Here is a 20,565-nt window from a genome sequence, read left to right as displayed (position 1 = left end):
CCAAAGTGATGGGATTAAGACCTGAGTCCTATGAAAAGAGGAAATGTCATTGTGGAAAACAGGACAAGAATAAAGTGTACGATTGGTAAGATAGTTCATTATGTTTAAAATAGTTCTTTACATTACAACTCCAAAGAAAGCTGGGAATCCCCACCCCAAGAACAAACAGGGAACCAAAATAGAGTATTGTATATACTGTCATGATGTTTTTTAAAAGATAACTTCATAATGTTTTTAAAACTTAAAATAAGTCAAAGTGCATTATTCCTAAGACTTTTGTTTCTTCCCTCAGCGTTGGGAAATATCATGCCAGGTCATGAGTGTCTTTGTATTGTTCAAGTAGCTGCACAAAGGACAGGGGGCCCGAACCCTGGATTCCTGTTGTCTTCTGCACTGCTGGATTTATGGGGCCAATAGAGATGGACTGGCCTCAAGGGTAATGGTTGATTGAATCCTTCATATGAAGATGATGCCCAGGAAAACGGCTGGAGCCAGTCCCTGGGTCATGAGGTGCTGATGAAATGTAACCAAAAGGTCTTGATCAGTGGCATTCTTCTCCAAAAGGGTTTATCATATAAGGATATAAAATATATACATTAAAAGGGCAAAATAGGGTTCCCAAATGAGGGAACCGGGGCATCCACGGGGGTGAGGGTGGCAAGGGGTTCAGGGGGATGAAAGGGCATTTACGGTTAGTATGGGGAGAGGGAGAGAATAAGCCCCTCTCCAATGGCCGGAGAGGCCGTGAGGGCCATGTGGTCCATGTGGCTACCGGCGTCAGCTGCGGAAGGCGAAGGTTGGAGAAAAAGACTCGGGAGACGAAAGGAGATACAAAGAAGCAAAAGTAGAGGATAACACACTAGGTTGCACACTTATTAGGGGTTAGAGTACTATATAACTGTCAAAAAGGGAAAAATGTTTCAAAAAATATACCGGGCACCTGCTGCTGCTGGGCTCCTCCAGACCTTCGAACGTCTGCAAAACGGAAATTTAAAAATAAAAAGGTTCTCACCGGCCAAGGCTGATCCTTGCTGCGGCCTCAGCGAGAGAATTTAACAATTTTGACCTGGGGGAGTCCCACACTCGACAACACTTTCCTTTCTCAGGAAACACATGATTTATGGGAAGTCACGTGTTCTTAAAGCTTTCAAACCCCCTTATTGCCGTACTTGAAGAAGGATGTGATAATACTCTGTATAATTTATTCCACTGAATATGAGATCAAAGAGTAAGAAGTAAAGGACATTGTGCCACAATATATAGCAGACAGCAGGCTAATCCAAGCATAAATATATATGGTATCTACTCATGTATAAATCGACCTCATTTATAAGACAAGGGCAGGTTTTGGAGACAATATTATGGATTTTGATATGACCTATGGATTTGTCAAGGGTCATTCTGAGGAAAGAGGAATGCATCAGCACCCTCTCAGGGATCCAATTACTACTTGGTGCTATTTCCCCATCCAGGAATACAAAAGAGGGCTTTCACCACTCTGGTTCAGTATTACTCTTACTCTGAGTAGACAAAGTTCTCACCTTTCAACACTTTACTCAGAAAATAGGATGTTTCCTAAAAAATTAATTAGCTAATTACTTCTCAGAAAAGTTTCCTTTGTTCCTGTAATATATGGCACCTATGGGAGTGTTTAGGGTTTACTCCCGTGTGATAACCATGTGGGTGTGCCAGTATCACCTCGGATCTAATCCATAACCATTTCTGGGTAGCATCTTTGCAATTGCCAAGCAAACAGGGTGCATCACATTCAAGGCAGACTTTCATAAAGATGTCCCTACTTCGTAGGTTGCATTACTATGCAGAAACCAGCTGTTCTGTTAGTATCAAGTGGGTGTTTTGGGGGCGATGGCTATATATACGAGAACAGTTTTGGAGTACTAGGGTTTTCGCCTTCAGTACTTCTAAAGCCCAGGGAATTAAAAAACACGATTTTTTGTTTCAGATGATCAGATTTCCAGGTCCTTCCTAATGAGTGCTGCTTTTGAAGGAAGTGAACAAAGGTTGCTGTTGTATTTTGATTTAAAATAAAGACTCGGGCTGCATCTGCATGGCCAAAATAATCTGGACTCACTGCTCAGTTGCTGTGATGAATCCACATGGTGCAAGGCAGGAGATGGAGCATACCCACTGCATCTAGATCACATGTGTCTAACTCAAGGCCCACAGAAAAAATCCAACCCTCCATGTCATTTTATGTGGCTCTCTAGATCAGTGGTTTTCAACCTCTGGGTCCCCAGGTGTTTTGGCCTACAACTCCCAGAAATCCCAGCCAGTTTATCAGCTGTTAAGATTTCTGGGAGTTGAAGGCCAAAACATCTGAGGATCCACAGGTTGAGAACCACTGGCTTAGATGCTGGACTATAATTTATGTATTTCTCACCATTAGATATCATGACTACAGCTGATGGGAGCTGTGATGCAGTAACATTTGGAAGGTTGTAATTTCTTCTCTTTAGTCAGGAGAGAGTGGTTTGAATTTAGATAGCAGGCTTGTGGATATGATGCCTGACCTCAAAATGTTCTTTAAACTTTTCCCAACTCATAACCACAAGTGCTGTGAGGTTGCAATTCCCATTATCCCCAGTCTGAATGGCGGATAATCAAAAGTGATTAGAATTGTTATTCATTAACATCTGGTGACCCAAACGGGGTAAAAACTAAAGAGCACTGACTACTATGTAAAAAATATATAGTTGTCTCTCTGTATCCACAGATTCTCTATCCATGGATTCAATGGCCATTTGAAGGCAACTATAAGGCTGATGTGGCCCATGATGAAAATGAATTTGACACTCCTGATCTAGATGCTGCTCCATGACAGCAGAACACATAATTACCCCTGGATCTTCCTGCATGGTCAGAGGTGGGGACAGCTGGAGCTGACTGGATCCATCCTGATACATTGTCCACATCACCAATGGGCCCACCTCTTGCTTTTGATGTCGCATTTCTGGTGAGGTCATGTTTGGCATTATGGGACCAGAAATGCCTTGAGGAGAACTTCCTCATATGTCTCATACTAAGGAGTGAGAAGGAACATGCAATGTATAGTTCACAAGTCCATTATTGCAGATTATATGCCCCTTTCCTTACTCAATTCTCCCTGCAGCATGTTCCTTAGCTCACTATAGACTCAGACTTGCTCCTGCCTAGTTCACTCTCAATGGCACTTTTAAGGGGTGCTTGTTAACATGATCTTATCCATGTTTGTTGGTTTGTTCATCTTTTAATAGAGAGCGAGTTGTCACCATTAATTTACTTAAGAATGTCAGTCCCTTGAAATTAAGGAGTACGTCAACCTTTCATATCCATTAAATCAATCATCCAAGGCAGTGGTTCCCAAGCTGTGGGTTCCAAGATGTTTTGCCTACAACTGTCAAAAATCCCAGCCAGTTTACCAACTGTTAGGATTTCTGGGAGTTGAAGGCCAAAATGTCTGGGGACCCACAGGTTGAGAACCACTGGTCCAAGGCCATAATATTTTAAAAACTTCAGAGAACAAACCTTGATGTCCTTTTATATAAGGAACATCATTTTATGGGACTCGATCATCCACAGATTTTGGTATTCATGGCTGTGTGTGTCTTGGAACCAATTCCAGTAGAGACTCAGAGCTCACTATAGTAAAAATTCAAGTTTAACCTCTTTGAGTTGCCAAAATGAAAGCTGGAGAAGGCTCTTGTACCTTTAATGATTACATAAAAGAGGGAATTACAGCAAGTTTTGTATGCATGGTACCTGGCTGTGTGATAAGCAATAGCTGCTTTCTACATTAGTGTTAAAATAACAATAACCCTCTTAAGTTTTCCCTCTGACAACCTGAAGTTCTGAAGAGCAGGAACATTAACCTTTCTTTTGAACCGACTGTCGTAAAACATTCCTTTCCAGCATTTCATTCTAAGTCTGGACCTGCCATCACGCTTCTATCAGTTCTCTGATCTGCCGATAATAGCATCTCACCTGAACTTAAAGGGTGGTCCAGTAAGGAATGATCCTGATTCCCTGTCAGAAGCCACATGGCCAATCAATTAATTTTAAATAATTGGCTGGCTGACCAGATTGATTTCCTGGTTGTATGCAAAGCATGCAAACAAAAGATCAATCTCCTCATCACTGAGTTTTGACACCTCCCGGCCAGTGCCAATTTATCTGGTCCAGATCTGTTTGAACTTCAGGACGTGTCCAATTGTGACCTTTGATGGCTCCTCCTTCTTACTCATTGCTCTCCTCCTCCCCGGGACGTGGCCCATAATAAATGTCATAACCTTCTGCGAAGAAGGCAATTCCAAGTGGCTTCAGCAGCAATCCAAGGTGACTCTGGATGAGCAGGTAAGGAAAGGGGAGGCATCTTTCAAGAGATGGGACTATATGGGAGGGGGATCCAGGCATTATTTATTTTCCTGAGAAGAATGGTTCAGTCTTGAGAACTTCAATGGAGGGAAATCAAACTTCCCCAATTACTGGGGTTCAAGGGGTGCAAACCACACTTGGTGACACCATTCCAGGGGATGATGCCAACATGACCGTCTATAAAATGTTGGTGCAATATTTCAGCAGAAATGTATTATTTTTAAGTAAAAAATATGCTTGTAGTTAGATGTAACCACAGAAACACTTTTCATAAGCCCATCTGGACATCTGTTGTATATAATATACTTACAAGGCTAAAACTCTATGCTGATTTACTTTTTTAACCTTTTAGTTTTTAATTTTTAATGAATGTGTTGTCTTAATAGTAATTGTGTCAATGTTTTATTATGGTTATGTTGTATGTTTCTTGTTCTGGTAATTGAATGTTTTACCTATGATGGAAACTGCCCTGAGTCCCCTTGGGGAGATAGAGCGGTATACAAATAATAATAATAATTATTATTAATAATAATAATAATAATAATAAGCATGCACTGCACTCAAAGCTATCATTATTATGAAATTACAATGATGCTTCAAATCATGTGGGTTCACTTGCATGTGTTATAAGCATATACTCTTGCTTTTGTTGCTGATGGTCTAGGAGGGTGGTCTATGAAGCTGACACCAAACCTAGTGATGTCACTGAACTTCCCCAAGAAATTTAGAACTCATTTCCTAAGGGAACTCTTTCTTTTCATACCATATATAATGAGTAATAATATCTTTTTTGCCAGGAAAGGTCCAGTTTTCAGCTTGTATCACAATGAGATCTGGAACCATGGATAGAGACAACATCATGTTTTGTACGTCAGAGAAGATTAGAGAAGATTTTAGTACTTCGCAAACTTATTACCTGACTAGAAGCTGTACAAGATTGTAGATTAGTGGCTTACCCTCTTGAGTCAATATTTTAACCATTAATTTGTTGCTCCTGACTCTGTCTGAAGTGCCTTTTGACACCCTTCCCTCCATCAGAAAGACATTTGAATCTGGACTATACAGGTTGAGCATCCCTTATATGGGATTCCAAAATTGTCCGTATAGGTCAGGCATGGGCAAATTTGGGCCTGCCAGGTGTTTTGGACTTCAACTCCAAGCTTAAGTGGCTGAGGGGGAAAAGGAAGGGGCCTGGAGCTGTTAGGAATGGTGGAACTGTAGTTCAAAACACCTGGGAGGGCCCAAGTTTGTCCATGCCTGATATAGGCCAGGGCTATTTTCATGTGTCTTGCAAGAGACTGTTGCCTCAGGAGAATTTATTGTTTTGAGCCAACTAAGGGTTGCTTGATGTAAACACAGACAAAATAGAAGTAAATACAAGGACCGCTTTATCATGCCTACGGCTGGAAAGCAAAAGGCCATTCCAACTGCCACTGCCCTAGCCTTGGAGGAAGATAATAATTGCAGGCACAGCTCCATCATGCCTAAGGCCAAAATAAGATGAAATACCCTCCTTCCGTTTCAATTGCAACTGACCTATTCTCAGATGGAGAGAAGAAGAGGCAGGTACAGCTCCATCATGCATAGGTCTAGACCAGGCATGGGCAAACTTGGGCCCTCCAAGTTTGCTGATTCAGAAAATTGTATTGGATAGACCACATCAGCTTTAGATGATTAAATATGGTTTTCTGTGGGTGAAAAGGAAAGGGCCTGAGGCTGTTAGGAATGGTGGGAGTTCAAGTCCAAAACACCTGGCGGACCCAAGTTGGCCCACGCCTGATATAGGTGGTTGAGATAGTGACACCTTTGCTTTTTGGTGGTTCAACCTACGCAAACTTTATTTCATGCACAAAAATTATTAAAAGTATTGTACAAAATTACCTTGAGTCCATGTATATGATATATATTTGAAATGAATTTCATGTTTAGATTTGGGTCTCATTTCTAAGATATCTCATTAGGTATGTACATATGCGGAAATACGTATGCCACAATAACAATTTAAAAAATCCAAAACATTTCTAGTTCCAAGCATTTTTGATAAGAGATTAAGTCCTGGAATGATTCCATCAGCGTTGCCTCCAAAAAATCCTGCAAATCTCTTGGGAAGACAGGCGAACAGATGTCAGTGATGCCCCTACACCTTCAATTCTGTTGGACTGGCCATGTTGTCTGAATGCCTGATCACCGTCTCCCAAAGCAGTTACTCTATTCTCAACTCGAGAACAGAAAATGGAATTTTGGTGGACAGGAAGAGATTCAAAGATGGGCTTAAAGCTAACCTTAAAACCGGTAGCATAGATACCAAGAGCCCTTGAGCACACTAACTGGAGGTCAGCTGTGACCAGTAGTGCTGTGAAATTCGAAGAGGCATGAATGGAGGGTGAAAGGGAGAAATGTGCCAAGAGGAAGGCGCATCTAGCTATCTCTGACCAGGACCGCCTGGAAACCGATGTCTTCACTACAGAAGAACATGTCGGTCAAGAATAGGGCTCTATAGTCACCTACGTATCCACCACCAAGTCACTACTATTGTAAAGCCATCATACTCAGACAACGAGGGATCGCCTAAGTAAGTAACTCAGTCTGTATCACTGACTGGGATCCAAACCAAAAAACTACAATTCCACTCCTTTTTAATACCATGTTTGTAATGATATTGTACTCTCAGAGTAAAATAATGTATATGATTTGACCCTATTAGTGCAATGAGTAATATTTTCCTTTTTAAAGTTACAGTAGAGTCTCACTTATCCAACATAAACGGGCCGGCAGGATGTTGGATAAGTGAATATGTTGGATAATAAGGAGGGATTAAGGAAAAGCCTATTAAACATCAAATTAGGTTATGTTTTTACAAATTAAGCACCAAAACATCATGTTATACAACAATTTTGACAGAAAAAGTAGTTCAATACACAGTAATGCTATGTAGTAATTACTGTATTTACGAATTTAGCACGAAAATATCACAATATATTGAAAACATTGACTACAAAAATGCGTTGGATAATCCAGAACGTTGGATAAGTGAGACTCTACTGTACTTGGAAAGCGGATCATTTTGACAGGAAATTTTTCATTTTTAATGCCATTTTTCTGTCAGTTCTAAATTGCCTCCAAATGAATGGAAATTAACCAGGGGGTAACAAGAAATGCAATAGATAATGTTTGATTTAGTCATTGGTTTAGTAATGTACTTATATCTAAAGATCTTGGGGCTGTGTATGATAAAATCAGTTTCTAACAATAAACAACGGCAATAATTGTGTAAGATTAAAAACTTATTAAAAGATTATCAGTTTAAAACCATACAATTAGAAACCTGTTCAAACCGTTTTAAATAATGTAACCAAAGGAGATCCGCAGCTCAGATAAAATCTGTTATGCCCAAAGACTTTAATTCTAGAACTGGAGGTCTACCACAGAGTTTCCAACATTGCAATGGATTACTTTTTAAAACTAACTTTTCATATTGTAGAGCAGGCATGGGCAAACTTGGGCCCTCCAGGTGTTTTGGACTTCAACTCCCACAATTCCTAACAGCCTATTGGCTGTTAGGAATTGTGAGAGTTGAAGTCCAAAACACCTGGAGGGCCCAAGTTTGCCCATGCCTGCTCTAGAATGGATCATAGTTTATTGCTACGCACGTGTTCTGTAATAGTCAGACACTGAATCCTTTGGGATGTTGTTGAATTGTCATAGGCCACTTTGGAGGCCACGTATTCTTGATCTTTAGATCACCCTAAGAGGCTCATTCAAGGAGGGTTGATGAAGGACTGAACCTGCTCATTAGGTGATGAATCCAATAAAGATCCTGTTAAAATATCTCCCATCTGCATCAAGGGTTCTCCAGATTATGCAGTGACGTAAGAGAAGGGAACACTGAGCTAATGCCTTTCTTTCATGCTTCCTTGCAACGTTATATATAAACCTTTGGTTATTTGAAATGATTACAGCCTCTGAAATGTAGATAATGCCGTGATAATTAGCATGCAAGCCATTCTATTAGCAAGTAAATGGATAAGAGATTGAAGGATACTGTTGACATCGTGCTGGCTAACCTCCAGCATGGATGACTTGCCCTAAGTAGGGCAGATATTGACATGTGCTAAATGCATCAGCTATCCATACAGTCTTCAGATATGGTTGGGAGACAGTTTCTATCACCCCACTCCATTTGGGGAGTATTATGGGAGTTGTAGTCCAACCACATCTGGAGGGCATCAACCGGGATGGAAAAGGTTGGGACAGTGAACATCTGGTGCGAAGCTGTTGTATTAATGGGACATGAAGCTGTAACCATGAAGAAGATCAGCTTTGGGGTGTGCCTATTGATAGGAACCAACTGATTAAAATAATTTATCATTCAAGTTTTGAAACACCTGGAGGGATGAAGTTTGCCCCTGGCTGAACTAGACTGAGGTGATTTGGGGAGGAGAGGGCAGATTGCTGGGTGGCAAGCTTCACCATTTTTCATATTTGGGGTTACTTGTGGAGTTACATATTATTTTTCTAAAAAATGTTTCTTGTTTTTTACCTCTGCACCTTGCAGTTTGGGAATTACAATATTTTGGTTACAAAATCCAAATCTTTGACCTCAGTTCATGATAGTTAAATTAATCCTAACATTAAAATAATTTAAACCAGCCTCCTGGGAAAGGGTTATTCTTGCATACAGATACCACCCAGTTTTTACAGGGGACATTGCATAGAGGACCTCTATCTGTCTCTGGAAACTTAATTTTGAATATTTGAACATTTGAGTTTTCACTGGGATTTACACAAAAATTGGTAAGATGAACCAAAGGAATTATAAGAAGATAAAGTTACAACAAGGAAGAGAGAGAGAGAGAGCAGGAGAAGAGTTTTCTGATAAGAAATGATGAGTATAGAATTTTCCGAACTTTATTCAGTTAGTTCAATGGTTTCCAACCTGTGGTCCATGGACCACCAGTGGTCCCCAAGAACTACAATAAGGTCTGCGGCCTCACCATTACTACAATGTGGCAACGAGAGTGACTGGTCTCACGACACCCTCTTATAGTGCCAAGGCAACAGTGATGTTGGGAGGGGAGAGGCTGTCTACCCACAAAAGGCACAACAACAAGCCTCCTGACTGCTGCTTCTCTTCTCTTCTCCAAGGCTCCTTCCTTGGAGGCTTTTAAGCAGAGGCTGGATGGCCATCTGTCGGGGGTGCTTTGAATGCGATTTCCTGCTTCTTAGCAGGGGGTTGGACTAGATGGCCCATGTGGTCTCTTCCAACTCTACTATTCTATGATTCTATGATTCTATGATTCCTCCTCCCTTCCCCTGAGCGGAGCTGTTCTACCTATGTAGTGCCTGGAAGCGGGGATGCCTTGGTGTCTTCGTTTTTAGACCTGTACCTGGGGTTATTTGGGGTGCTGACTCAGAAAATTGTATTGGTTAGACCACATCAGCTTTAGATTATTAAATATGGTTTTCTGAGGGCGAGCAGATGTTGACTACTGGATGGCATATGTTCTGTATCAGAAATGAGAGCTGATGTGGTCTATCCAATGCAATTTTCTGAATCAGCATCCCAAATAACCAAACTGAATCTAAAGTTGACCAAAAACTGATTTGTAACCCTTTTGGTACTAATGTTGGAGAGTGGTCCCTGGTTAAGTGGTCCCTGGTCAAAAAACGGTTGGGAACCACTGAATTAGTTAATTATTCCTTCAAACATAAACTTAGCAAATCTGTTTTTTTCTTCTTTTCACCAAATGATTAAATACATTTATCAGCTTTACTAATGTCGCTATCTCTGGATGTGGCAGAGGGTAGAATATAATCCTTAGTCTCTGAGATTATACTTTTTCTGTGCAGGTAACCATTAAGATCATGGGTCCTACATCAAAAGCAACAATCCACATGCTGTCATTATTATTATTTGGAGGAGCCTGTGTTAGCAGCAAAGGTAAGATTCAGCACCATGTTGTTAAATGCTTACTTTAAAATAATGCCATTTTTTAAAAAGGTAGTAATCTACTCATTTGAGACCTGGAGCCGGACAAGAGGTCTGCAGGTAATCTCAACTGCTAAAAGACAAATCAGTAGGTCCTGCAGCAAATCAGGTCTGAACTCTTCCTAGAGGTCAAGATGATTAACCTTTGGCAGAAGAGATGGCTCACTAGAAAAGACGATAATGCTTGAGGAAATGGAAGCAGATAGAAAAGAGGAAGTGGTGATCCTCAGTCTGCAAAACCTGGGGAAAGCTTTTGATAGTAGGGTGACTTGGAGGTCTCATCCGTAGAGTCGGCGCAAGTCAAAGCCGACTTTAAGAACTTAACAATACCAATCTACCACCATCTTGAGAGTTCAGAGAGGTTAACTGTTAGTTTGCTCTAGTAAAAGGCTAATGATTCACGGATCCTTGAGACTGCGATAGTCTAACCACAAGGGACCAGCAAACCTAGAAAATGGATTCATTTTCCAAGAAAAAGTATTGCATGATTTCTTGAGAATTTACTGAATGGTTTAATCATAGCAATCCAGAACCACAGTGAAGACAGAAATAAAAATGGACCTTTATTGGGAGAACTACTAGAATTTGAAAGAAACCTCAAGATGTATAAATCCATATTTTGTCTATCAAAAGAGAACTTTCTAATGATGCATGTATCACAGGCATGGGCAAACTTCCCATGTTTCCCATGCCTGACCTGATTTAATAGAAAGGAATGCATAGTAATAATGGGTTGCTGTGCATTTTTGGGGTGTATGGCCATGTTCAGAAGAATGCTTCTGGAACATGGCCATACAGCCCGGAAAACTCACAGCAACCCAGTGATTCTGGCCATGAAAGCCTTCGACAACACATAGTATGATGGTTAGCATATTGGACTTTGACGCAAGTTCAAGTCCCCATTTGATAATAGAAACCTGTTGAGTGGCCTAAGGCAATTCATACTTTCTCAGCTCCAGAAGATGATGAAAGCAAACCTCCTCTAAAGAAATCTCACCAAGCAAAACTCATTATAGGTTCATCTTAGGATCATTATAAGTTGGAAATGGCTTGAAGGCAGACAACAACAATAATTCACAATGTTCTCTTACCTGTGTGGGTGGGAGATCAGGAGGACACCTACATATTGAAGCAGAAAGCAATCCTACTCCATGTTCATTCTCGTTCTTTCTCTCTCAATCTTTCCCACAGAACACTGGTGCTATGACCGACCACAATGCGGTAAGTAAACAGCATTTCTTGGTTCAAGCTGTGGCTTCCAGAATCCCTCCCAAGGGCTGTATTTACAATGAGAAATTTGGGGTACAGAAAGGGCAGAAGTTTCCTCTATTGGGGCTTTTAAGTTACCTTTAGCCATAATTAACTGAACTTAACATTCCTAGTCCAGAGTTCCCCAATTAGTGCAGGCATGGGCAAACTTTGTCCCTCCAGGTGTTTTGGACTGCAACTCCCACAATTCCTAACAGCCTACTGGCTGTTAGGAATTGTGGGAGTTGGAGTCCAAAACACCTGGAGGGACAAAGTTTGCCCATGCCTGATGTAGTGCCTTTTGGATGTGTTATATTGCAACCATCTTCATCTCCTTTCATGGCTGTTGGAGAGTTTGTGCTTGGGCTGCTTATAAGCCCTGTTACCGAGATCTCCTCCTTATAACTTAGCTCAATAGAAAAATAAACAGTAAAGCAGCATGCCTTGGATTTCCTTTTCTAAAGCCCATAGAAATCCACATTTTATAGAACGTTACAATTTTCACTCTGAAATGAAAACACAATATAATAACATAGTTATAAAACAACATAACATGACAATTATTAAAACCAAGACATCAATTGCTATGTACAGAGGGTGATTAGTGCAAAACTCTGAGTAAAGTCAATGAGTAAAATAGAGACGGGCGGGGAGGACAAGGAACCGATTGCATTAAAACACTAAAACCTATAAAATGGGGGGGCAATAATAAGGTGCATGACTGTTTGAAAATGAGATACATGGCTGGTGGCCTCTTCACTCAAAAGCACAATGGAACATCCATGTTTTTTAGACTCCGGCAGAAGGTGGCCATGAAGGAGCCAGTCTAATATAATGATGTAGTCTATCCATTGCAATTTTCTGAATCGGCACCCCAAATAACCAAACCGAATCTAAAGTTGACCAAAAACTGATTTGTAACTCTTTTGGTAATAATGTTGGAGAGTGGACCTTGGTCATGTGGTCCCTGGACAAAAAAAAGGTTGGGAACCACTGATTTAGGGGGGAAAGACTTCTCATTGCAGATACTTTATTGGTAGGTTTATTACGTGAACTCCCCTTTCGTTCCGTTTCCCCAGGGCCAAATGCATGGTCATCTCTTGGCAGCTGCAATGGCAGGAATCAGTCTCCCATCAATATTATCACCAAGGCAGCCATATCTGATGACTCCTTGGGTGCAATTAATTTTTCTGGCTATGAAGACCGCAAGAGGCCATATGTCCTTAAGAACACAGGGCATAACCGTAAGTGAAGATGAATGAGCAACTACAAATGGATCTGTAAGGCACTGGGATGGGATGGCTCTTGAATGTCAGATTGTATCAGGAAGATCTATCGCATCACAAGACAGCTGTCTGGAGCAGTGAGTTGCTGTCCTCTGAGCTGCTTTTCAATTGAAAACTGGAACGATAGGAGCTGTCAGTTGAGTTCCACCTATGTTTCTAAAGTTTTTGAGTCTAGTCATCATCAGCAGGTGACAATTTTGCATTGTCTCAGTAAATAAGTAATGCTGCAAAGCAAATTTGGGAATAAAGGAACCACTAGATTTCTTCATGATGAATACAACTGAATATGTTAGCATCATGACTGAAGGTCATAGGAGATGGCTTACACTTCATGCTGAAATGCATTGAATTTGTCCATGGTGTCATTCTCAAGAGAGGCAGAAAGCAATACAGGGCACCTTTGGGCAAGTGGAGAAAAATATTCCTTTTATTCTGGTGACCCCAGTTGGTTTGGAAAAGAACTAGGACTCCTCCATTCCATCTCTCTTTTTTTGCCTATTGCTACCTTTTGCTTTGTTCTATAGAAAACATGAACCAAAGGTGGGTTGCTGAGAGTTTTCTGGGCTGTATGGCCATGTTCCAGAAGCATACTCTCTTGATGTCCCCCCCCCCCCCCATCTTTGGCAGGCATTGTCAGAGGTTATGAGGTCTTATGCGGTTTATATATCTGTGTTTATATATAGTTTCCAACAGACCTCATAACCTCTGAGGATGCTTGCCACAGATGTGGGCAAAACACCAGGAAAGAATGCTTCTGGAACATGGCCATACAGCCCGGAAAACTCACAGCAACCCAGTGATTCCGGCCATGAAAGCCTTCGACAACACATTCTAATTCTTGATGTGTATATGCATATTGTTGATTCCATTTCTTAGTTATATGAGTATGTGATTTGGCATGTGTGAAAGAGAGAACATTGTGAACTATGAAGTATACACACATTCTTATTCCTTTGATTTATACCATCCTTTGAAAGCTCACAGCACTAAATCAACAACCAGTCGACTTAACTATATATGCATAACTAAAAATACATTCAATACATATGCCAACTTCTGTTTGTCTCTATGATGTTGTACAAAATGCAGATACCCATATATGCTAACTTGTGTTTGACTCTACATCCAGTATGGCTGTTAAGAGTGAATTATTGCTAATTCAGGAGTCTGTGGCCAAAAGACTCAGCCAGCAATTTATTTATTTATTTATTTACAGTATTTATATTCCGGCCTTTTCACCCCGAAGGGGACTCAGGGCGGATCACATTATACACATACAGGGCAAACATTCAATGCCCATAAACACATCTGACAGAGACAGGCAGACAGACTGACGCAGAGGCAATTTAACTTTCTCCTGAGGGGATGTTCGATTCTGGTCACAGGGGGGAGCAGCTGCTTCATCATCCACTCTGATGGCACTTCCTCACTTCCTCATTCTAAAGTTGTAAATTAGTTAAACTTGCCTCCCCACTTTTTTTTTTATAAGTGGTACCTTATTTCCTACTTGATAGATGCAACTATCTTTCGGGTTGCTAGGTCAGCAACGAGCAGGGGCTATATTTTATTTTTAATTGACGGGTGCTCACCCCGCCACGGGCTGGCCTCGAACTCATGACCTCATGGTCAGAGTGATTTATTGCAGCAGCTGCTCACCAGCCTGTGCCACAGCCAGGCCCCTTATATGGATGTCTTTGGATGGTGGCAAGGTTTATTCCTGACTCTGATACAGCAACCAGTTGATTACTGACTGTCTTTGGGACTGTGTTTCAGTGTTGTTCGTCAACCGTTGCACAGTTGAGGATAAGGAAGTTCGGATTCGCTCTCCCAGGCTGGATCTACACTGTCATATAATCCAGTTCTTTTATGTGACAGTGTTAATGGGGCCCCAAATAAGGATGAAGTCTATTCCTTCTTTCTCTGCTGTGCAAGGAAGGCAGACAGAACTAGGTGCATCCAAGCCCATAAAGAGAAGGAGAAACAGGAGCATCTGAGAGATGTCCAGACATTATCGTGCTGCCATGGCAAAAGCATTAAGGAAGGAGGTACAGCAAGAACTTTGTAACCACAGAACCAATATCCATAGTCTTACTTAACTGCACCCAGGAAAATGGTTTCGCTAGGACTTTTGTAGGTTCTTGATGGTATGCATCCCCTGGAAGAAACCATAGTGTTGTGTTGGAGACCCTAGCAATAGCTCTCAAGGAATTTCTATACCTGTAATGCAACTTTTTGATTAAAGCTAATTTAATGATGTCCAGTCATAGCTTTAGTTTCAGATAACAACGGTCCAACATAGCTGATAGATACTCGGGTTGTACAGTATTGGCTACTTCCTTGCACAATGTCCAGATGTTTTGGACTTCAACTCCCACCATTCCTAACAGCCTCAGGCCTTTTCCTTTTCCCCCTCAGCCGCTTAAGCGGCTGAGGGGGAAAAGGAAAAGGCCTGAGGCTGTTAGGAATGGTGGGAGTTGAAGTCCAAAACATCTGGATGGCCCAAGCTGGCCCATGCCTGGTCTAGATGGATCATACACCATAGGACTTGGATGATTGTGTCTATTCTTAAGAGTAGGGGTCAGGTCTGTCTTAGATTCGGACATGGTGTTGTGCATTCTGCCCTTTATGGCGGCATCAAAAGTTTTGCTTTGGATTCATTGCAGCTGAAATTGACATGAAAGATGGAGCTACCATTTCTGGGCCAGGCCTTCCAGGAATCTACTCCCTGAAATCCTTCCACTTCCACTGGGGCACCTACCATTACAAAGGCTCCGAACATGCAATCGATGGCCGGAAACACGACATGGAGGTGAGCCAGCCAGAGAGAAGCAGGGAGGGACACACTCTTTGAGATGGGTGGACATGTTAGGAGTGATCCAGTTCGAAACAGATAATCTGGATTCAGACACTGCATTATAAGACAGTGTGGATGGGGGCCAAGTCATCTCGTCAACAACCCTGCTCAAGTCTTGCAGATTCAGGGTTGGCTGAAAAGTTACTTTAAAATGGGTTGCTATGAGTTTTCCAGGCTGTATGGCCATGTTTCAGAAGCATTCTCTCCTGATGTTTCACTCACATCTATGGCAGGCATCTTCAGAGGTTGTGAGGTCTGTTGGAAACTAGGCAAGTGGGGTTTATATGTCCATGGCGGTAGAAAGAACTCTTGTCTGTTTGAGGCAAGTGTGAATGTTGCAATTAGCCACCTTGATTAGCATTAAATAGCCCTGAAGCTTCAAAGCCTGGCTGCTTTCTGTCTGGGGACATTCTTTGTTGAGAGGTATTAGCTGACCCTGATTGTTTCTTGTCCGGAATTCCCCTGTTACCTGAGTGTTGTTCTTTATTTACTGTCCTGATTTTAGAGTTTTTAAATACTGGTAGCCAGATATATGAACCCCACTTGCCTAGTTTCCAACAGACCTCACAACCTCTTCTTTTTCATGTCAGGAGCGACTTGAGAAACTGCAAGTCACTTCTGGTGTGAGAGAATTGGCTGTCAAAAGTTTTGTCTGCTTGAGGCAAGTGTGAATGTTGCAATTAGCCACCCTCATTAGCATTGAAAAACCTTGCAGCTTCAAAACTTGGTTGTTTCCTGCCTGGGAGAATCCTTTGCTGGGAGCTGTTTGCTGGCCCTGATTGTTTCCTGTCTGGAATTCCACCACTTGCCTAGTTTCCAATATACCTCACAATCTCTGAGGATGCCTGCCATAGATGTGGGAGAAACATCAGGAGAGAATGCTTCTGGAACATGGCCATACAGCCTGGAAAATGCACAACAACCCAGTTATTCCGGCCATGAAAGCCTTCAACAATACTTTAAAAATAATTTAGCTATTGTATCAAGCCACAAAAGATAGTTGGTTGCCATTATATTAACAATATTTTACAAGTTGCTCTATTATAACTAACAATTTTTTTCCAAGTTACTTAAAAAAAACAGAATGTTAAAAGTTGTTGGCCTATAGTACAAATTGCAAAAGGAGCAAGATATTTCTTCCTTAGATTACATTGTCACTTACTAATGCATTGCTTTTTTCAGGAAAGGATTCACTTGCAAGCTAGTAGTTGAAAGAAATCCTTTTCAAACCTATTTTCTGATTCCATTGTGTTTTATATGTTTTCAACTTTGTACAAGTATATTGTTAACTGGCTGAATTTTGTTGCTGTTTTGGTATAAAAATTGGTTATAAATCAGCAGTATCCATTGTATCCCTATTTCTTATTACCTTGTTTTCCTGATATTATGTGCAGAGTTGTAAATAACCCTACCTAAACTGCTGCTCCCAGGGACCCATAGGACAAAATCATATGTGGAATCATAGCATTAAAGCAATGAAAGAGCCCTTCGTGTTAATCCTCCAAGGGCGCCACTAGGGGGCGCTGGATTGTAGCAAATATATCACTTGATAGACTTGCTTAAGCTGCTTAAAGGGGAAAAGAAAGGACCTGAGTCTGTTAGGAATTGTGGGATTTAAAGTCCAAAACACCTGCAGGCCCAAGTTTTGCCCATGCCTGTGCTAGAATGAGTTTTCAGATGTAACATCATACCTATGCCACCTGTTGTTTTACCTTCATTAATCGACTGATTACTTCAAAACACATTACAGAAGTACTTGTGATTGTTATGTCAACTCTCACAAGGACTTCTGCCATATAAGCTGTGACAACTTCTAGTAGAAATATCCCTAACCTTTATTATATTTAACTATTTAAAATGATTATTGAGGGCTTTATCATACCTGCTGCAGAATCATCCTGGAGGATTGAGCAAACTCCTAGAGAGGGTTCCTTGATAGGAATTTTCTAGGTCCTTCATGGTGAATCTATGGTGGAAGTAGTTCATTTTAAAATAGGGTTCACTATTATTCACCGTTTCCTGATTTCACTGTAAATTTAGGAATGTCTCCCTTGCAGATATGGGGATGTCCTATAACATGATTTTTTTTTTTATCGTGAGAAGATCGCAACTGGTATATGGCATATGTTCTGTATCTCAAAAACTAGAGTTGATAGGGGAAAATTGGTGCCATTTTTGGAATCTGCAGGCCAAATATACCCAGATACGAGGCTAACATTTGAGGCACCAAAATGTGTGTTGGCCAATGTAATCCATTACCACAAGCCACCACATATTTGGACCTCATACTCATGATTTCAGTGAGATTTATGGTTGAGTGAGGAAGTGAATCTCAGTCTCCCACAAACCAAGACGATCCCTGCTGACTCAAACCTAGTTGAAGTCCTTTTCCTCCTCCCAGAATAATATTGATTCCCTAGATTTTTGAATATAATCTGGATGACTATTGGCCCAAAACTTTCATCAGTAACATATGGCAGACTGGTGAGAAACCATGAATAATATTTACAATGTATTCATACAAAAGTAAAGGTTTTCCCTTGACATTATGTCTAGTCGTGTCCGACTCAGGAGGTTGGTGCTCATCTCCATTTCTAAGCCGAAGTGCCGGTGTTACCCCTCGACACCTCCAAGGTCATGTGGCTGGTATGACTGCATGGAGCGCTGTTATCTTCCTGCTTGAGTGGTACCTATTGATAATACTCACATGTGCATGTTTTTGAACTGCTAGGTTGGCAGAAGCTGGGGCTAATAGCGGGAGCTCACCCCACTCCCTGGATTCAAACCGTCGACCTTTTGATCAGCAAGTTCAGCAGCTCAGCAGTTTAACCCACTGCGCCACTGGGAACTCCTTGCATATCTTATATTTTTTTCTTAAACCTGGGATTCAGAGCATCTTAGAAAAAATATGATATAAATAGTACAACTAAAGGTCACCCTGGTCTAGCATCATGCTTCCCAGAGTAACAGTAAGTGATTCATGCCAACGACTCACAAAAAGCAGTGTTGATAGTTTTCCTGTTACGTTACATCATAATCTTGCTATTGCACCATGTGAGTAATGATCCTTTCTTTGTTTCCATTTATTTCCACCTTGCTCCCCACCTTCTTGCATCAGCTCCATATAGTTCATACTAAAAACAACATGACACTCGAGGAAGCAAAAAAGGACCCTCAAGGAATTGCTGTCCTGGCCTTCTTCATAAAGGTGAGGGCAATGGAATGACGTGGAGTTGCAAAATGGAAAGTAACCAGAGACAAAGTTGGACTGGTTTAAGAGCCATGCCCTGGGCCATAGAGGGTACGGCCTGTCATGCATATGTGAAAGAGAAGTTTTTAGAGGTGAGAATTATCTGTAATCGTTGCTCCATCTCTTCCTTTCCCACCAGAAGTCCAATGAGACCCCCAGCGTCAATACCTGGAAGACTCTAGCAGACCTCCTAGAAAAGATCCCGGAGAAAGGTGAGCCCCATCCTGAATTCCCTGGAAAATAAAGTGATTTTCCACTTGTCTCTTTCCCTTTCCCCTCTTTAGCCCCAGGATTTTCATATTCTGTCTTTTTTCTTTAGGAAACTCTGTGAATCTGGATGGACAGTTCTCCTTGGGAGGGTTATTGAAGGTGGCAGATGTGAGAAGCTACTACCGCTACTTTGGCTCCCTCACAACTCCTAACTGCAGCCAGGCCGTGATCTGGACTGTCTACCCTCAGCCAATTGAGGTGACTCACAAAACGGTGAGTGGGTGACATCAATTTATCTCCAGTTTTGAGGCAGAGATGGTGGCTGAAGAGCAGAGTCCTTCAGTCCCATTAATGAAGAACGGGGACTTGGATGTGGATGTGGATGCCAGGGTTGGTGCCGAAAATAGCTCTACATCCAAATTTTGCACACTTATTTCCACAAGTACTGATTGCATTGTCCTCCTGAGTTTCTTGGGAAGACACAAGGGCCCAAAGCGACCCAGTTTTCAGGTTCTGGAGAAGTGAATTGCACAAGGTCCATGCATGAACCCTTCAAAGAACCAAAGATTGGAAGGACCACAGGTGGAAAGCATGACTGTAATACACACAATATGGGCAATAGTGGTCATGTTCTGACAAAGGTCAGAGGAAAGTTTTTCCCAAAGCATGACAATTGAAGTGATGTCAAACCGCATTATTTCTATGGTATAGATGCACCCTATTTTGTAGCTGTTCCTTGACGACTTTGATTCAAACACTACAATGTCTGTGTTTTTTTTTTGCACAGGTCTTTTTTTTTTTTGGTCTGGTGACTCGCTAACATTTTGCTTTTCTCCCATTTTGCTTTCTGAATTTTCTACAGCTGAAGAAATTCACAGATTCACTCTATTACACCACCAAAGCAGAAGGCAGGAAGATGCAGAAGAATTATCGTCCTCTGCAACCACTGAACAACCGAAAAGTCTATTACTTCATGGAAAACAAACATGGTCATCCCTGCAAGGAGTTTAGAACGAACAGGAATATGTCTTATGTGTGAGTGAGGACGTACATGTGTGTGGCAGCATGACAATCGATTCCATGTGTTCCCATTATCCAAGGAAACACAAACTTACATCCATCGCAACTCTATTATGAATTGTGTCCACCATGTTTTGCACAAGGACTCTCTCAGATCCATGGAAGAAAGAGGTTTGCTTCAGTCTGGAGCGTGCTTTCTCGTTCTCTTTCTCCTCTATTTTTATTTTTGGTGGAGGAAGATCATGACTCTATTTTTGCACAACATTAAAATACCACTATTATACACACAAGCTTTTCTTTCATTTGACTAACATTTATTCTTTCTGCACATTTGGTT

General features: G+C 41.3%; 1 protein-coding gene across 1 annotated transcript; it reads left to right on the top strand.

The window, feature by feature from the left end:
• On the top strand, positions 1-20,518 carry LOC103282122 (carbonic anhydrase 4). The gene is made up of 9 exons (XM_062984045.1): positions 1-85; positions 10,222-10,312; positions 11,552-11,581; positions 12,688-12,852; positions 15,558-15,703; positions 18,867-18,956; positions 19,138-19,210; positions 19,318-19,481; positions 20,071-20,518. Exons 2-9 carry the CDS (start codon positions 10,237-10,239, stop codon positions 20,245-20,247), a joined length of 921 nt encoding a protein of 306 aa, XP_062840115.1. The 5' UTR covers positions 1-85; positions 10,222-10,236; the 3' UTR covers positions 20,248-20,518.
• Positions 20,519-20,565: the final 47 nt, after the last annotated feature.

This window comes from Anolis carolinensis, chromosome 6 (genome assembly GCF_035594765.1).
Source record: "Anolis carolinensis isolate JA03-04 chromosome 6, rAnoCar3.1.pri, whole genome shotgun sequence".
Lineage (NCBI taxonomy): Eukaryota > Metazoa > Chordata > Lepidosauria > Squamata > Dactyloidae > Anolis > Anolis carolinensis.
The sequence above is the reverse complement of the archived record's forward strand: the minus strand, read 5'-3'. Positions and strand labels throughout refer to the sequence as shown.

Excerpts from the sequence above, each read along its gene's own strand:
- LOC103282122 (XM_062984045.1), top strand. The coding sequence starts at position 10,237 with ATGGGTCCTACATCAAAAGCAACAATCCACATGCTGTCATTATTATTA. Across the intron at positions 12,853-15,557 it reads TAAGAACACAGGGCATAACC|CTGAAATTGACATGAAAGAT; the intron begins GTAAGTGAAGAT and ends GATTCATTGCAG. Across the intron at positions 18,957-19,137 it reads TCCTGGCCTTCTTCATAAAG|AAGTCCAATGAGACCCCCAG; the intron begins GTGAGGGCAATG and ends CTTTCCCACCAG.